General features: G+C 44.0%; 2 protein-coding genes across 3 annotated transcripts; both read right to left on the reverse strand.

The window, feature by feature from the left end:
- Positions 1-95: 95 nt before the first annotated feature.
- myoz1a (myozenin 1a) lies at positions 96-4,454 on the reverse strand. Its single transcript, XM_061790410.1, has 6 exons — positions 4,241-4,454; positions 2,220-2,306; positions 1,938-2,125; positions 1,595-1,853; positions 1,162-1,324; positions 96-536 (listed from the first exon to the last, which is right to left on the reverse strand). Exons 2-6 carry the CDS (start codon positions 2,302-2,304, stop codon positions 302-304), a joined length of 930 nt encoding a protein of 309 aa, XP_061646394.1. The 5' UTR covers positions 2,305-2,306; positions 4,241-4,454; the 3' UTR covers positions 96-301.
- A 2,093-nt stretch (positions 4,455-6,547) lies between these two features.
- Positions 6,548-17,634, reverse strand: synpo2la (synaptopodin 2-like a). Of its 2 annotated transcripts, XM_061790388.1 has the most exons (5): positions 17,259-17,634; positions 12,939-13,090; positions 11,288-11,991; positions 8,024-10,673; positions 6,548-6,849 (listed from the first exon to the last, which is right to left on the reverse strand). In XM_061790388.1, the coding sequence occupies exons 1-4, from the start codon at positions 17,358-17,360 to the stop codon at positions 8,065-8,067; spliced, it is 3,567 nt and encodes a 1,188-aa protein (XP_061646372.1). In that variant the 5' UTR covers positions 17,361-17,634; the 3' UTR covers positions 6,548-6,849; positions 8,024-8,064. The 2 variants fall into 2 exon arrangements, with proteins under 2 accessions (XP_061646372.1, XP_061646371.1); XM_061790387.1 differs by having other exon boundaries at positions 6,548-10,673; positions 17,259-17,633.
- Between the last annotated feature and the right edge of the window lie 1,471 nt (positions 17,635-19,105).

Consider the following 19,105-nt stretch of genomic DNA (forward strand, 5'->3'; position numbering starts at 1 on the left):
GGTCATAGGAACTGAAACACAAAGAGGTGCTTGGTTGTAACAACCATTGTTGACATGCAGACACAATTGACATAAAGTGAGTCCATCCCTTGAAATGTTGTTAAAAACCTCACCATTGTTTATTCTCTCTTGACCATGTACATTTTCTTCTTTTACCTTTCAGAGCATGAACATGACCACATCTGGGCCATCATTTCAAGCAGCAGTTGTAAGCTCACCTCGCGTGAATGTGCATGCCAGCATGTATTTGCATGTTATTTGTTTGTCTGTGTGCGCACAGAGGGCGTCAGTGGCCGCTTCTTCACAGCTCCTCGGTCTCGCCGTCGTAGGGCACGCTGTCCAGCTCCACGTGGATGCTGCTGGGCTCGCCGCTGCCCACCCAGCCGATGGGCGTGCGATTGAAGGAAGGTCGCACGTTGATGTCGTGCTCGTACACTACCGTGGGCTCAGCCACCACTTTGGTCTTCTCAGTGTTGGGCATTTGGAATTTCATGAACTGGAGGGCCTTTTCAAATCCGCCGTATGGCATGGCAGTCCTGGTAATGTGAGGCGAGTGTCAGTTTTATTCACGATATCATTTTTTTTTTTAAAAACACACACAACGTGCCTGTAAAAGCCATCAATATGCAGCTTTGCTGGGTTCTGCTTAAATTCCATTGGTGGCTAAATGAGCTGTTTATGGCTGTAATGCACAAATTTTGGTGGTCATCTCTGTGTAAAAGAAGCTAAAGTTTCACATGAAGAGGATTGTTTACGTAAAAAAATAAAAATAAATGGATGAGGTAAAAGAATAGAACCCTGACATGCTCCACAAAGTAGCATAGCTCATTTTAAAGGTCAACCCAGACTGAATTTATCTAATTGTATGATTGCAGGATGCCAGCTGTAGTTCTGTGTAAAATACAGCAGCTAAATGTCTTTTGTGAGATATCTGTGTGAAAAATCATTACATTTTAGATGAGTCATAGATGATCATTCATGTAAAAATCAAATACAGGTTGGGTCAAAGGATAGAACCCTGAGGTACTCCACTAAGTAGCATAGTTAAATTTTAACAGCAGGTTAGAGACAAATACCCATGTCTTTCCTCAATAAATCATTAAGGAGCCACTTTAGCCAAACATCACAACCACCAGAGATATTTTTTATATAGTTGAGTACCTGTTAAAGCATTTGTACTTGCGCAGTTCAATATGATGAGCAGGACCGAGCATGGTCAATTTCAGGGTGGCGAGCAAACTTTCATCGCCCTTCATGGCCTTCTCCCATGGTGATATGTAGGTCTTCAGGTGCATCTTCTTAGACTTGTCATCTTTTCCGCCATCTGTGAACAAAAAGGTCATCGACTAGAGAATGAGACAGACTCGAAGGTCTGTCAGCATCCAGTTAACAATAAAGGGATTGTTTTTGATTATTTTTCTTCCAATTCAAGGGCATAATTAGAAGCTTTAGGCAACACTACAATTAATCTCAACACACCTGCAAATATCACTGTTGATAGTAGTCATTGACTCGAGATACTTGGAAAAGCGCCCCGTCGTCAAAGTAGAACTTGTAAGGTGTCTGTGAGAGCTCAACGATCCTTCATACCAACCTTTTGATGTGGATCCTTCACCAGATCCTCCATGTAGTCCATCTTTCCCATGCTGGCCTCCACCAGCTCTTCCTCCGACTCCTCCAGCTTCTCCGCCCTTGCTCCCAGGTTTTGGGGGAGGCACGGGGGCCCCTCCTCCAAACACCATCCCTCCATAATGCAGCTGACTGGCATCCTTGCTGAGGAGATATCCGCCTAGATGTATTGTGTGGCTGCCCATCTGACCGCCCACTGTTGGGACAAACTTCTGCAGCTCGTCCTAAAAGGAAGCAAAGGCAATGTAGCCACCATTATTTATTTTCTTATAAACCGTATTTGAGTTGGACCATTTGCTCTATGCTACCATGGAGTCGCCAATGAAGATGTCGGGGTTGTTCTCGTAGATGAACTTCTCCACCCGCTGCTGCCTCATCTTGAACATCTTGGATCCTTTGTTCTTGAGCAGCGACAACTCCTCCAGCATGATGTCCTTTGGCGTCCCGATCTTTCGTCCCAAGTCGAACTCGGATATCTTCACCACGGGCTCGTACTCTAGGTAAGCGCAATCCTCACATTAAAGCACCAACTCTACGTCCTAGCATTCATGTCAAGTTTGGTCGATGATACTGCAAACTGTCAGACTTACCATCCTGAGAGAGTTTTGATAAGTCAATTATGACTTTGGTGGGCTTTTTCCTCTTGTTTATAGGGGTGGGTGTTCTTGATGGCATGGCTGTTGGGGGTGAGAAAGTGTGAGCAATGTTTATTAGGCCAGTATGGGAACCTATGAATCTCTTAATGTTTGGATCGTCATCCCGCACAAGATCTTTGGTCTGCCTCGGACTCTGTGGACTGGCACTGTCAGAGTTTCCTGTTTTATGGTGTTACGGTGTCTTATGCTCCACCCACATACAATGATGAAAACTCAGATTTGTTCACAATTCTGCGTCGCCCAACTGTCTAGGATACCTAGTTCAATTCTGGAAGCAAACAAAGTCTCTAGGTCAAGTTTGTCTTTGAAGGAGCTCTGGGAATCATCAAGTTAAGATGGCAGGATCAAACCAAGATGGCTGATTTCCTGTGTCTACTCATAATAGACATGGCCACAGAATATAATGTTGCAAAGTGATACCGGCTTTAGGTGCTGAATTTTTCAAACATTCCGGGCGGCACTACTGATCTTAAGTTATAACATCCATACATTTGTGCTTTATAGAGAGTTGAGAAACTTTGCTGCTTTGCTCCGCCCACAAACAATGACAAAAACTAGATTATTATTATTTTTATTTTTTTGCAATTTAGCGTCTGCCACCTGTCCTTAGCAGCCCTTTTCCTCTGTTGTTCAAAGAACTGGGCACCCTTCCCTGTGGTTGCATTCAAGCCCGGACTTGGAGCAACCTCCTCCCTTTCCCCACGGCCCTCGACACCCGCAGTCGCCGTCTTCTCGAGCATCTTCAAGTACTTTTTAGGAACAAAGCCTGATGAACACTCTGGCCTACTACGCTACTGTATTTGAATGTTGGTCATGGTGGTGCTATTTAAAGAGCTAAGTGTTTTTTGAGGTGGTGCTTTTTTAAAAGCTTAACAACCACTGTTTTAGAGACTTGAAGGATTAACTCCAAGTGTGTTTTGCTTTTTCTTTGGCTTTTTTTGTGTGTGTTTAACTGCGATGAGAAACATATTTTAGTTTTATGTTCGTCGTTTACTTATTTTTTCACTGGTAGGACAATTACGGATGTTTAAATGTTACTTAAAACCTTGCCAGTGCAGTTAATAAAGTTTTTATAGTAGCGACATTTTCTGTAAAAAAAAAAAATAATAATAATAATAATAATAATAAAAATGTTTTGGAAAGTAGAACAACTTGGAAGTCAATCAGCATCATGGAACTGATTGTGAAGGTTCATTTTTATTTTGCATTTGGTTCACAATTTAGGGATCCTCGTACTTTTATGTTTCATTTTGTTTTTGTTTTGCTCTGTTGTTTTCTTTCTTGTGAGATGGCCTTAAGCACTTCCAGTTCTTAACATGTTGAACCCCCCTCTCTTGTTAAAAGGAAAAACATCACATTGAGTGGCTGTAACACAACCCACGATGCTATTTTTAATATATCCATCCCTAGCCAAGACATTGAGCGAAGAGTAAAGGCGTCATTTGACGATCAAACGGGTCCGATAGAACCCATCAGCACGCACACACACACACACACACACACACAAAAAAAAAAAAAAAAAAAAACATTCCTGGAATGTAGTCCTCTTTTTGAAATATATCTCTTACAGAACACAAATGTTAGTAAAATTAGATTTTGGTCCAATAAAGTCATGGGTACAGTTTTAAATCCCCAAAGATGATTAGGATCAGCCTCTCAGGTTTAACGCCCCCCCCTTTTCAGGATTTGGTGACGGCATATTAAATCTATGCAGTGCCCAGAGTGGGAGGGTCAGCACATTGGCCCATTCCTTTGGTCATTTGAAGATGCAAGCAGATCATCCAAGTGGCATCGAATTCAAATAATTCAAAAGCGTTCTCATTCAAAGTAAAACAGCATTCAGAATGATTGTCACTTATTTCCTCCCTAAAGGATCATTTGGAACATGCCGCATGTTTACCTCCACTATTGGTTTTGCGAATGTTATTTAAAGCTGTCAGACGATTAATACTCACCTGTGGTTTTTGTTTGTTTGTTTGTTTTTAATAATCCTGCGTAGGGCTGAGAAGTAAGAGATCCAAGATCCCTAGTTGACAGATCCCCCAAAAGCGTACGACCGGTTCGGGGGTCAGTGCGACACCCAACCTAAACTCAGATGGCAGGTCGTCTCTTCCCGGCTGGGGCTGCGGGTGGCAGCGGTGTGGTGGAGGTGGATTTTGAGGAGTATGAATAGGGATGCAGGAGCTGCTAAGGCATGGAGGGGCGGGTGGGATTTTTTTTGGGTGGGGGGGAGGGGGGGGGGGGGTCAGTCCTTTGGCCAGCTTAAAGTGCTGATGGGGATATTAAGGGAACAAAATGATTCTCCCAGATGCTTGTGGAGCATATATTTAGCAGCAGGAACGCGGAGAAGCCACATCAGTTACAAGATAACCTCAAGAGACTACAGGGTGTGTTTAGGTTACACACAGTCGGAGGGCAAGGTGAAGGCGAGTGTAAATGCGCACATGTACACAGTGCAGGTCCGAGGTTAAGCATATGTGTGTGTAAGTCTCTCTCGGGCTCTTTGTGTTACAAATTGAGGGTCAGACACATTACACCTGACATGACCATGGACTAAGGGTGGGCAAAGTATGGCCTGCTCTGTTCCTTAATCCAGCCCATTGAGCATTTATTTAGCCGTTTTCTCCCCTTTAATTACATTTTAAATGGCTTTTGCTTTGCATAGTCGAGCTTCAAGTTGCACTTACGGATGTAGCACCGAACTGTATTTACTGACACTGGTTTCCTGGAGTGTTCCTGAGCCCACGTGGTGATATCCTTTACACATTGATGTCGGGTTTTGATGCAGTGCCGCCTGAGGGATCGAAGGTCACGGGCATTCAATGTGGGTTTTCGGCCTCGCCGCTTACATGCAGTGATTTCTCCAGATTCTCTGAACCTTTTGATGATATTATGGACCGGAGATGATGAAATCCCTAAATTCCTTGCAATTGTACGTTGAGGAACATTGTCCTTGAAGTGTTTGACTATTTTCTCACGCACTTGTTCACAGCGAGGTGAACCTCGCCCCATCTTTGCTTGTGAATGACTGAGCAATTCAGGGAAGCTCCTTTTGTAGCCAATCATGGCACCCACCTGTTCCCAATGAGCCTGTTCACCTGTGGGATGTTCCAAACAGGTGTTTGATGAGCATTCCTCAACTTTCTCAGCCTTTTTTTGCAGCCTCTCCCAGCTTTTTTTGGAACGTGTTGCAACCATAAAATTCTAACATTAAATATCTTGTCTTTGTAGTGTATTCAATGAAATATAGGTTGAACATGATTTCCAAATCATTGAATTCTGTTTTTATTTATGTATAACACACCGTCCCAACATCATTTGAATTGGGGTTGTAGTTGTCGGTTAATTTGCGAATCGATTAGTTGTTTATTAATCGATTATTAGTTAATTAGTTAAAATATGGCACTATATTTGGCCCCTGTGATTAATCGCGATTCATCCAAATTCAAAAGTGTGATTCATCAGATTTTGAAAATATTATAATCGATTGACAGCCCTATAAAATGCAATCAACTCTTCATAGTCAGGGAATCACATAGGAGATGTGACATTTTACTCATATTAAATGTATGTCTAGACGCAATAAATAAGCTATTTGAATATCAGATTAAAGATCAGACTGTGTGATTTTAATGCTTTGTCTACGAACCTTGAGAATGGAGATATCCATCCAAATGTGCCCCAGAAGACACACTGCAATACTCCAGCGCCACCCAGTGCCCGAAAAACAATCTTTTTCAGCCAAACTGTAAGAATATAGATCAAATTTCATGCACGTTTGAATCAGAAAAGTTAGCTATTGTATTATAAGTATAACCAGTATTGTTTCCAGATTGCTCGCATGCATTTGTTCCTCCTGTTATTTATCCTCTTCTATTTTGTAATCAATCTGTATAGTGTATAAAGTGTATTGCAGGGGCGCCTAGGGTATGAGTGTGTATACTACACTGTACAGTATATTACCACACCTGGATGATTTGCACTCAGCCTCAGGTTATTTGGTCATTACGGTATTATTTTTTGACCTGTGTGTGTGTGTTACTGTGTCCTGGACAAGCGGCAGTTGGGTTTGATTTATTTGTATATATTTTTAATTCATGTGAAGTGCTTTGAGCTGCATTTTTTTTTTTCCCCGTATGAAAAGCACTTAAAAATAAAGTTCAATTGCTTGAGTTTGATTAGACTATAATACAGTACAGTAGTATGGTTGCATAATGAACAACAGGGGGCAGTATAAAACCAGACACGTGAGACAAGTGGAGTGCATTTCAGATCAAATTTTATTCATCTAAAAATGTCTCGGGGTTCAATCCCACCTGTGTGGAGTTTGCATGTTCTCCCCGTGCCTGCGTGGCTTTTCTCCGGGCACTCCGGTTTCCTCCCACATCCCAAAAACATGCATGCGAGGTTAATTGAAGACTCTAAATTGCCCATAGGTGTGAATGTGAGTGTGAAAGGTTGTTTGTTTACAACATGTGCCCTGAGATTGACTGGCAACCAGTTCAGGGTGTACCCCACCTCCTGCCCGATGATAGCTGGGATTGGCTCCAGCGCGCCCGCGACCCTAGTGAGGAGAAGCGGCTCAGAAAATGGATGGATGGATGGATAATAATGTCTCATTTTGTTGTAAATATTAACATCTTCACACATGTCCTCAGTACCCAGAAAAATGTTATCATACTTTACAGCTTATAACCATAAAGGTCTTTTTGAAAGCCTTGACATCCATACAGTAGAAATGAACCAAAGTAGAACTTCTCATCTAAAATCTCAATTTTTTTTTTTTTTAAATTGCAAGCAATATCAGTATTTGAGAAAGAAACCCACACACCTCAGTGCATCAACCTTTTGTCATCTTTACCATCTAATCTCTAGTCACATCTTCCATGAATGTCTTCAGGCAGTGTTTTCATGACTTAAACAATTGAATTTATCCTCTTGTATACAAACAAAAATATGATCATAATCCTTCATGGGCAATGTTGATCACTGACCACATTCAGTTGTCTGTCCTATTATTATCCTAGTGATCAATTCCACCTCTCCACAGCCTCTCTCGTATCATAAAACCCTTTTATTAAGGCTCACAGTAAATCAACCTTCCCTTGCACAACTTCATATAAAACCAACAAAATACACACTCGTTCATCTGTGTTATTTATTTAATAAAATAAAATGTATGAGTTACACAAATCTGTAAAGACCACTCTTATCTGCAGTGCCATTTTTGTATTAGGAAGCTGTACATGACTACTATTCTGCAATGTAACGTGGGCGCACATTGTTTACTAGGACTAGGAGGGGAATTAATAGCAGAGTGCCACAACAGTAAGCCATCGTGATCGAACATTATTTTGTCGTAGGTTTACGAATTTAAATTTACATTGACCATCATTTGTGCGTTTCAAATTAGAATGAATGTGTTTGCCTATGGTTTGCGTTACAGCATACCGTGTCTTAATAGTACAGTACTAATCTAAAGATGCAGGTGAGTAAGCAGCAATGTCAAAATGATGAACAAGTCTACGTCTAGAAGCTTGAACCAAATATCTTAATATTATATTGTGTTTAGGGTTGCTTGTTTATGTTGGGAGGGATAGACATCCCTTTCCAAAACCGCGACCACATCTGTGTTAGAGTATACAGTACCTTGTATTTTTTTGGCTAAGTATGTGGAAAAACAAGCAAACTAACACTAGCAGCAAAGGTAATTACACTGTTGGCTATATGAATCGTACATGATAGTCTCCAGGTGTGGTAGTAGTTGGTTTCCAGTTGTTTAAATTGCCCCAGGTCTCCACACACGAGGTTGAACACCCCCCTTGGTGGCAACAAAACGCGGTTTGGGTGCCTGGATCGGGTTGGCTTTGAGAGGGGGCAACGACGAGAGAATACTGAGCTCAGGAGCACTCTGGAACTGCTTGGCTCCCTGGAGGCCGGTGGTGTAGGACACCGGACTGTAATGTGTTGCTACACCAGGCACAGGATTTGGAGGAGGCATGGCAGATAATATTGGAAGGGTGGGCAATCCAGCTATTTGTGAGGAAAGTAAAGCTGTCTCTCTGAATGGGGCTCGTGCCAAGTTGGTGTCTGGGGTCGGAGCAGTTGGACCAGGAGGTGGAGTGGTCATGTCAGAGTGATTTATACGCTCTCCAAGGGTGGTGGCTGAGCGAGGTGCGAGGACTTTGGGGACTAGAGTGGGAGCGGACATAGGTGTTGGTGTTGAGAATCTCTTGATCTCATAGGCGCGAACTATTTTTACGGGTATCTGCTTCGGTGAAGTTAATGAGCTGCCCACCATTGCTGTATCGTGGCCCTGCCTCTGGTCCTGGTGAGAGGGACTGGCTGAGATATTTGCAGCACTTCCACTGTAGTTGAACATGGCAGAGCTTAGCTGGTAGGGCTGTCTTCTCATGAAATCCAGAGCTTGGATGCCCTCTCGCTGAGAGCCACCTTTACCCCTGCTGCTTGGCTTGCCCATGTTCCTCCGAGGCCCTGTGGGGATAGAGGGGGCCAGGAGTGGGTTATACCCAATGGGAGGAGGGGCACGCACATTGGAGGAGTATTTCCATTGAGAGGGGGGGTCAGGAGGTTGTGCAGCACCATGCAAGAACACTTCCTGTTGGTGATGGGACTGTGGAGGGGTATCCACTACATACATACCCATGCGGTTCTGTCTGCGGGTAAAGAGCTGAGCCCCCTTGCCTCCTGCTTGAATGATCTCTGGGGCCTCCTGCAGAACCTGAGGCTTGGGTGCTACCGGGGGTGGCATCTTCCCTATGTTGACTGCTGCACTGCTTCCTTCCTGTGCACCATCATAAATATCTTCAGAGAACGGTCGGCCATACTTGGGATGTGTGGCCCTTTCATCAAAATTCTGCACCATGGACAACAGCTCAGGGTTCGGGGAATTCTTCTTGACTTCCGGTACATTGAACATAGGTTTGGGCTTTCCACCACGGCGACGAGCCTCTAGTAAGATTCCTGTACGACCTCCTGGACCAAGAACAGGGGTTGGAGCTATCGCTTCTGGCTCTGAGACCAGGGACACCAGTGCTACAGGTGTCATGGGAATTTGAGTAGTGCATTGAGGAGCGACTGGCACAACTGGAGGAACCATTGCGACTCTATGAATTGTACTGGGAATTTGAGATGTAGAAAGAATAGGACCTGAAACCATGTACTGTGGTGTAGCTGACACCACGGGCTGTGGTAGAGCTGGTACCATATGCTCTGGTGGAGCTGAAACCATGGGCTGTGGTGGAGCAGAAAACATGGGTTGTGTTGGAGCTTGGGGTGGAGGTGGGGCCATTGGAGGCACATTTACATATGGAACAGGATAAGCAGCACTCATCTGTTGAGCTGTGTGTGTTGTCTCTACAAAAGAGGGACTGGTCGAAGGGTTTAGAGTGACAGAAGCCTCCACTGTGCGGGTTACAGGACCAGCAGGTTTAGAAGAGACAGGAGGACCGGGGGACAGCTGTAACATTACTGATGTTGCGTTAATAGCCTGGTCTTGGACAGTGGAAAATGGCGGTGGCACAGCAGCTGCTGAGGTAGGTCGCTGGTTTGTCTTTGTGGCAGATGGTTTGAATGCTACCGGAGCAGTTGCAGCCCGAATAGTTATGAAGCCAGGTGTAAAAGGACGGGCAGTTCTATTGAGAACATTACTGGCAGGTGCTTCTGGTATGGGTGTCTCTACTGGTGGTGGACTGCCAACGATCATATCCACAGAGGAAATGGCCGACCAGGGTCGCCCTTGCATCCCCATGGTAGTAGGTCCGCCTGTGGCTTGGGATGGATCTCCATTAGATATGCTAAAGGTTGCTTGGGCTTGGTACACATCTTGCTGTATGGCTGTATTCCCTTGAATGTCTGGGTAAAACATCTGGGCTTGCTCATTCATAGCTTGCTGGGCCACCTGAGAGTGTGTTGCCTCCACCTTCTTGGCATGCTCAGCAGCCCTTTTCCTCTGCTGTTCAAACAACTGGGCACCCTTCCCCGTGGTAGCATTCAAGCCCGGACTTGGAGCATCCTCCTCCCCATCCCCACGGCCCTCGACACCCGCAGTCGCCCTCTTCTCTAGCATATTCAAGTAGTCACTATCCCAAGTTGGGTCAGGAGCGGACGAAAATCCCTCTTCCTCAAATTCTGACTCACTGCCAAGTAACACTCCATCTTCCTCTTGAGAGTCCGGGCACTGATCCTCATCCACACTGCCAAAGCTTGTGAGGGTATATTTCTTGGAGCGCTGGCGCCTTTTCTTGAACATCAGCACCCCTTTAGAGTGAGGATTGGGAGCGTCTGTCAGCAGGGATGCAATTGTTCTACACTTGCTTCTGGCTTCCTTTACATGCTTGTCCTGTGACGTGTCTCCTCGGTTAAGCTCTGCAGAGTGTATAAGCCGCAGCTATTAGGAGGCATCATTGTGTTCGACTGCACAAAATAAACATTAATCAAACATGAATCTTGTCTAAATATAAACTGGACACATACTACTGTTTACAATTTGATGTCAAGAAGATGAGTCAATAGCATGTATACAGCAGTAAGGTCAGATATCTCGGATTTCTCTCCGAGGTCTTCATACAAACCCAGGCCTTAACAGCCAATCAATCAATCACCTCATGTGCCACAGCAGCACTTCTGGAAAAATTCCAGGCAAGCCCTCAGCTTCTCACATTAGCTGGAGCGAAGGATAAACCTGTGAGATATTTAATGTATGTGCAAGCTGGTAGAAAGTTGCAAAGTTGCCTTAGGTGACTGGAAACAGAACTCAAAAGAAATGAGACATGAAACATGTCCCAACGATGCACTTCAGAAGGGAAAACAGGAGCATTATTTTATATTCATATGTTCTTTACTTGATACCGTATACGAGGGTGATGTCTCTGATCACTGAATTTTGCGCATAAAATTGGTGATTAAAAAATGGAAACTCTACCAGCTATGCTGTGTTCAGCAGTATATCAATGAGGATGTTTATAGACAGCTGTACTTACTGGCTTGCTTGGCCTTTTCCATGTAGGTTGTTGTCAGTTCCTCATCAATTGGGTTATTCACAGGGCCCACCATGGGCACAAGCTGGCTCCGAGAGCCCAGCATCAATGCCTCCTTTGCCCTCTCGGGGGATACTAGTGGGATGTTAGCAAGCTCCAGAAAGTCCTCCTCCCGCTCTCCATCCCGCGGCCCCTGGTCATCTGCTGACGAGATGATGGAAGATGTCTCAGTTGATGTCTGGGAGGACCACATTCCTGGAGCAGCGGGCTGGTAAATCACTTCTCTTCGTGCCACCCCTGGCAACCCCCTGTTTCCACCTCCGCCAAATCCTTCTGACGAATTTAGATAAGCGTTTGCATCTGGGGCGCTGTCATAGCCACTCATCTCCGACGTCTCCCCTCCCCCAGGGGAGGTCCATCCCGTCTGTTTCGCTGGGTTGGAGTTGGGGCTACGTCGTTTCTGACGCCGCTGCCTCTCGTAACCCGCCACCTCTGCGTCGCTATCGGTTTCGCCATAGTAGGCCTCGCTACCGGGCGGAGAAGTCAGGCCACTGGTCAGAGAAGATCGGCTGCGGTGGACCTCGCGGACGGGCGCTTGGTGGACGTCGGTGGGTGACAGAGTCTGCAGGGAAGCACGGTATTCCTTGTCGATGCGAGGAGAAGGGGCGCGGGTCACAAGCACCACAGACTGAAACCCAGCAGGTACTCTGCAAGTAGGAAGGTTTAGACTTCTGTAAATGCTTGGAACACCAGAATTGAGGGTACATCTTACAAGTGGTGGGGGGCTTGAGGCACATGACTCAATTCAGACTTAAATGCTTCGCATTTGCTTGGCTGAGATTTATAAAGACCCCATTTGGCTGACTTGGTATTCATGAGATTCGACTTGACATAGACTCAAACTACAAGTCTTGCCTGTTTACTTTTGAAACTCTACATTTTCAAGATAGTGTTTCATTTGTTTTGTTTTTGAAAAAAAAGTGTTTTGTTTTGTTTTTTGGGTGCAGTGCGAGCGAACCTGGCAAGCCACATATATGCTACAGTATGATGCAGGATCCAGAGGCCACCTCAAGAAGCAAGTATCACGGAGGGAACTCCGAAAATGATTACATTGAGATGCAAAGATCAAGTTTTTGTTAAGATTAGAAAAAATAGAATGGCAACATGCAAGGTTTGAATTTAAAAATTAAGAGACAGAACACCTATATAACACTATAAAACCACAAAGACAGGTAAACTATGTTAATTTTACAGTTTAGCTAACTGGCCAGAGAGCTAACTAAGCTTCATGTTGATTTTGTGTTTAATTGACAAGACAATAAAGTAATAGACAATACAGAGATTTGGGTTTTGGAACTATTAAAAAAACTGTGATTGTGAATGTGTTTGTACAGCTAACCAACGCAAGCGCAGATATTGACTGCAAAGTGGCTAATGTGCAAAAATATGTTGTGACCCAGCAAGATTATATGACTTGACTCATGACTTGCTTAACCCAAGTAATGACTTTTCTCGACTTGCTTGAAATTTCGTGGGGAACCGACTTGCTGGATTTTTGCCCCAGAGACTTGGCACTTGCTTGAAAATTGGAAGGTAAAACCTGAGACTTACTTATGGCTTGCAGGTATATGCTAACTCCCACTTCTGTTCTTACCTTTTGACACGGATGTGTAGTATTCCTGGGGAGGCGTCTATGAGGTTCATAGCCTGGGCATGGGATAATGCTTCACATGGCTGGTTGTTGATGGACACCAGCTCGTCCGCCTCCCTCAGTCCGGCTCTGCACGCCTTGCTGCGTTTGCGCACCTGCATCAGCACAGATAGGAAGAAATGCATTCACTCATCAGGACAGAGGCACATCCTTTGTGCATGTGTTTTACAGTGTGTATAAGTATTGCTTCGGCGCCATCCGGTTGCCAAGGAACTGTGTTAAAGTGAGTTTTGGGGGCTTTATGTAGTGCTTTCTCATCATTTCCGGCATCCGCGACACACAATTAGATGCGTTCCGCGAAACAAATCTACAGTACAGCAGGGCCCCTGTCGGTGAGCCCTTGTACTAAATGGAATGAATGACTTGAAGGACAGCGTTCACTTCCAGTCTAATAAAACCTACCCACTGACAGGTGCCATTGTAACAAGCCGATTCATGTTTTACTCGCTTCAAAGGTCAGGCTGATATGGCTTGTCGGCAGATTTCAAATGTAAAGCATACACGGCAGTGTTTGTGTCGTGTGTCTGCAGTAGGCGTATTCCCTGACAGCTTTGCCTTGCTGTGAACACATGCCACATGTTGCCGCTCAAGTGGAACACTCATACACTCTCAAACAGGCAGATGCCAGCCAATAGCTTTCTTCTTTTGGAGCTTTGCTATTTGTGCCCGAGGTTCGTCTGGACCGTGGCGTTGTGCCTACCCTAAAGTGATGCAGGTTCAATGAAAACCAAGTCAGTGAGTCCCATTATGAAGAGAGCTGAGTCTAAATCACATATGTGCAAGTCATGGGTAAGTCTGAACCCAAGTTACTGTGGCAAAAACCCTAACCCTCGCAATGTATAGTCTCACATTAGCCACTTTGCACTCAGTACCTGTAATTGCTTTAGTTTGCTGTTTTGTAATTGTTCTAAAACCAGTCTCTGCATTGCCTATCAATTTGTCTTTTCAACGAAACACATAACTGACATGAACCTCAGTCAATGGTTGACCAGCTATCGGTTAGCTAAAGTGTGAAGTTCACGGAGCTTACCTGTCTTTGTTGGTTTTATACTGACAGATGAAGTTAGAGGTCATAGTTGTTGTGTCTCTAATCTTTTGAGTTTTTTGAGATTTTCTCAAAAACAAAATCATTCTTGAATCCAAATATTATAATCTTGGGCGCTCCCTCAATGATACTTGCTTCGTGAGGTGACCTCTGCACTCTGCATCATAGCATACTGCTGATTTGCTAGGTTCAAGTGCACGACACGAAAAAATAACTTGCCAAGTCAGATGTAGTTCAAGTTGAGACTTTCATAAGATAGTAAATCAAAAGTCGTAACATTGACGACTTAAGTCTCACTCGAGTCAAGTGACTTAAGTCGAGTCAAGTCATGTGATTCGAGTCCACCCACCTCTGATTATGAATTCCAGTCAAGTCAGTGCAGTGGCGCTCAGACGTTTTACAGTAGCTACTGCCTTGACTGTACGTTTAGGCGTAAAAAAAGAATTGCCCGAGTCAACTTAATCGTTTTTTTTTTTTTTTTTCTTGGCTATTCTAGTTAAAATGTAACGCAATCCCACATCCTCATTTAGCGAAGCCTTTTTCATAGTGGCCTGCTTGTGGTGCAGAATATCAATGTTTCATTCAGTCACCTTGCAGTTACAAAGCGTAACAGTTCTGATATCCTTACATGCCCACAAACACACACACACACACACACACACACACACAAAACCACTCATACACGGGAGCACGCCACTGGTACAAAAATACACGCTCACTCATCAATAAACACAGAAACGCGCACAGGCACCGGTCCACAAGCGCAAACCTAGCGCTCCCAAAATCCCAAACTGTCAGAGCTCGACTCGTACACCTGTTGGCGTATATGACGTCTGATGTGACCACGCCTCCTCGCTCTCAGGGGTGAAGGAGCACGCCGTTTTAGATCTGAACAAGAGCAGCTGTCCTGTGCCGTAAAGGTGATTTGATGTCCCGGTCGCTCGGTATAAACACTACAGCTAAGTCATCCAGATATAAATGTACAGTGGGGCCTTGGGATGCGAGTTTAATTTCTTCCGTGACCACGCGTGTGACTCAAAACGCTCATATCTGTCTTTCCTTAATGAAATGAATGGAAATGCCATTAATCCATTCCTGCCCTGCCCAAATAATGTTTTTAATAATAATATTGTACTTCCTAAAAACAGAGTAGTAACATAATTGAAATGAATGTAAAGCATTCAACACTTTGTGGATGATGATGTAATGCTGCAGTCCAATTCATTGTGCCGCTCCTTCTGGTGTGCCAACCTTGGCCATTGGGAAGCAGTATAATACGACAGACGGCGAGAAAGAACAATGGTATTTCTAAGACTACTGTAAGTGACTTACTAAGATGCTGTAACATTTTTTATTTTTCATAGAGGATAATGAAAATGTGCCTGTGAATATTGTTGGAATATCTGTCTACAAATGTTTCTCCACCGTTTGTGTTCAAATATCAGTTGCATCTAAAACCGTGACTAGCGATGCTAGCCGTGAGCATGTCAATGGCGTTTTCCATTGGTTAAGCGAAGCTGACTTCTCTTCTTTTTTTTTTGATGAATTGATCACTATTTTCCAAACAGCTGCTTAATGTGAAGCGACTGAAATTGAGTTGAGCCGACGTACTGCGCTTGTATCTCAAGTCAAAGCAAACAAATCGTCCGAATGACAGCTGGTATCTTGGAAAACTCCAAGTTGGGTCACTCGTAACTCAAGACACCACTGTACTTTCCTCTCTACCAAGGAGCTGAATGGCAACATCCCCCATGAACATTTCCAAGGATGTCCACTTGAATGCCTTTCTGTGACTCTTCCAGTCTTTCTGTAATCTCTTTTGTAACCTGCTGATGACACTATGTGACACTGCAAGCAAAGTGGCCACTTCCCCTGTGAGAACTTCTTTTTAGAAGCACATTGTTGATCAATTGTTAGCTGTCATCTTGGTCTCATTATGTGAAAATGTAAACAGTATGTTGAAGGGGACCGTTTAAATACCAATTCTAATTCTTCTTCGACTTCTTCTTCCCAACTGTTCCTTATTCGGGGTTGCCGTTCGGGATGAGCCTTCTATGATTTCAAAGCTCATTTCCTTGTCGGTTTTGGCATTGGTTTTATGGATGGCTGCCCTTTCCTGACCCCAACCTTCCCAATGTATCCTTGAACCCAGATATTTATTGGTCGATTCATGGATGTGCATTCAAAATATTACAGGAGTTCAAATTAAGTTCACCTGTAAATATTATTGCGCGTTTTAGGTTCATCCTGAAATGTCACCTGAAAGCGCAATATCCCTAACAATTTGTGAGTAGTGTATGTCTTCATCCACTGCAATTTTTTCATAGACCAAGCTCTCGAACATTACCCTCCTCATAAAGCACCTCCATTCCGAGGATGCCAAGTACAAATTATTATTATTATTATTATTTTTTTAAATGCACTGAACTGAATGAAACACACACCCTGTCTAACCCCATGACCTGCTGCTTCTAGACCAAAAATAGACACCTGCTCGGTCAACACTTGTTCCTGTTGAATCATTTGTGGGCATAAAAGCCTGAATAGATGTCATTCAGCTCATGTGACAGATGATGTCAAGGATGAAGTCCTCATAAACAAAAACATTAGGGATTCAAAAATGGTAGCCTTGTACATTTTCTTTGAGTGTCTTCTTTATACAATTTAGATACATTTAGATATGAAACTGAAAAAGGTCCACAAATGCCAAATTTAAGAACGCAGAAGAGCGCAATGCTTGCGTCGCCCCGGTATCATCACACCACGCGGCATCTTAATCCCAATTTTACCGCTGTGATGCAAGTGTTTCCATATGAATCTCAAATAGCGTGACGGATTGAACTTGAGTGGAGTGATTACAGCGTCAATGGCGTGGCCACACAAAGCCATACAGTCGGTAAGAGGTTGACCTGAATCACAAACCGCAACCTTACACATGAAATGTGGACTAAGTCATTGGTAAACATCATCCACCAAGGTCAAATTTTCACACCTTTTTATGCAGTTTGATTGAAGGGCTTTAGAGGACGTTGTACTCTGTGTTTGCATTGGAATTTGAGCTTTAGTGGTCGATAAATCATTGTTTAGCATAGATGCGTAGCTCGAAACAGGCCCCAAATGAGTCTGGGATGGTTAGGCAAAATTAGAAAATTTTTTTGACATAGGTTTCCAAGTTTCACTCGTAAAATATCAACAAGCCACTGAGTGACCCATCTTACCTTGGCCACCTGTAATGGCTTCTGGTGTTCCACGCCACCCTGCAGACGGAAGCCCCACGGCGCTCCACCGGACAACGTAATCAAAACTTCCTGCGTAACCATTCTGATGCTCTCTTTTCTAAACTTGTTTTTTTTTTTTTTGTCTTTTAACTTGTCTTCTTTTTCCTGGTTCCGTTCTTTATTGTTGTTTTTTTTTTTTCTTGCCTGGGTGGGGGCCCTCAACGCCTTGGCCCCATGGTGAGCAGTAAGGGCCCCCTTCAAACGCTCCAACCTACGCTTTGCCTGCCACGTTGTCCGAGCTCTGACGTGTTTCTAAGCCCAGCCCCGACGCTGATGCTCATACCTGAACACACACACACACGCACGCACTCTGGGGTGCACCCCGCCCCGACCACCCTGGCTAAGAGTACGATGGGAGGGGGGGGGGGGGTCCGCTTACACCGAGGAATGCCTTCCCCCAAATGAGCGAGGGACGGCTCTAGCGCAACACTTGTCCTGTCACTCAGTATAGTATGCCGCTGAGCTGCTGATAGCCCCTCTAAAAATAACCCCCCACCAACTCCACTGCTGCACCAGCTTCTCTTGGGGATCAAGAAAAAAAAAAATACAATAAAATAATTGAGCGCTCAGGAACATCTAAATAGCAAAACACAGAACATAACAAGGATTTAAAAAAACTAAAATGGTTATAATAAATAGCACCCTTTTGCCGCTGAAACCAGGAGTTGGCAAATTTAGTCAGATTTATTCAACAGGGCGCAATTAAGGGAGCAGAGAGCAGCACGATAGTTTACATAAGTTAACAACGTAAAATACGTACGAGCATAATGTATGAAGCAGGGTGCTATTGTGCTTAAGGGTCAAATTTGATTTTTTTAAAAATGAACAGATGGGCAACGTCATTTGTAGCGCGAAACCACACAAAAATGCATGCTACTTCGTTTAGCATCTTTCTTTAAGCCTACACATCCCGACATGTTTGAGTCGTGAAAATGTACCCGCTTAAAGCCGCGCTAGGCACCAGCTAGCTTGAGCCTAATAAGAATAAGTAACTCGGAATTGCGCCGGCTAGCCACTGACGCAAACGATGGCGCTCAAATTCTTTTAGAATTACTTTTACTAATGACTTAGACGCCCAGGTGCGTCAGTGGGCACCATTTTAGCTTCGCTCCAAAATATCTGCAAAACTGAAATGGTGAAAAACAGTTTCGCACCATATCTCCAAAATGGAGTACGACAATCAGTAGTTCTCTGTCGGTGCACGTTTTCAGCGCTTATCTTCAAACGTGGAAATGTATTTAGAAATAAATCTCTGAATTCATTTTACAGGGTCTTGAGACAACAGAGGGCCATACCTTGCAAACACCTGGCTAAAATATTTGCAGCCCACCTGTACTGGAACTTCTCCATCGGCTGTTTATGATACGGGATGGTTTACTTACTTACTTACTTACTTACTTACGTGGCATCTCGTCAGCTCCTCCGGGCAAGAAGACATTCAAGGCTGTCATCATTAAGCTTTTGGGATAAATGGAGGATGAGTAGCCAGCATAGCTTCACTGAAATGTGTCACCAATATAATGACTGAATCAAGTACAGATGGGGACCATACTTGCTTGTATTATACACAAATATACAGTTTCCCCTCACCTATTTGTTTTTTTTACTCCCGAATTTACCTATTTGCAGATTTTAAAAATGTGTTTCTGAACCTAGCCGTTATTTGCTTTTTTTGCTGATTTTGTGCTCTTTCTGAAACACTCTAGCGTGCCACCAATCCCTGTCTCATAGAAAAGTAGTCCTACCACTACTTTTAGACCAGATTTGACATTAGAACAATCTCACGG

The sequence above is a fragment of the Phyllopteryx taeniolatus genome, chromosome 11 (genome assembly GCF_024500385.1).
Source record: "Phyllopteryx taeniolatus isolate TA_2022b chromosome 11, UOR_Ptae_1.2, whole genome shotgun sequence".
NCBI classification, from domain to species: Eukaryota; Metazoa; Chordata; class Actinopteri; order Syngnathiformes; family Syngnathidae; genus Phyllopteryx; species Phyllopteryx taeniolatus.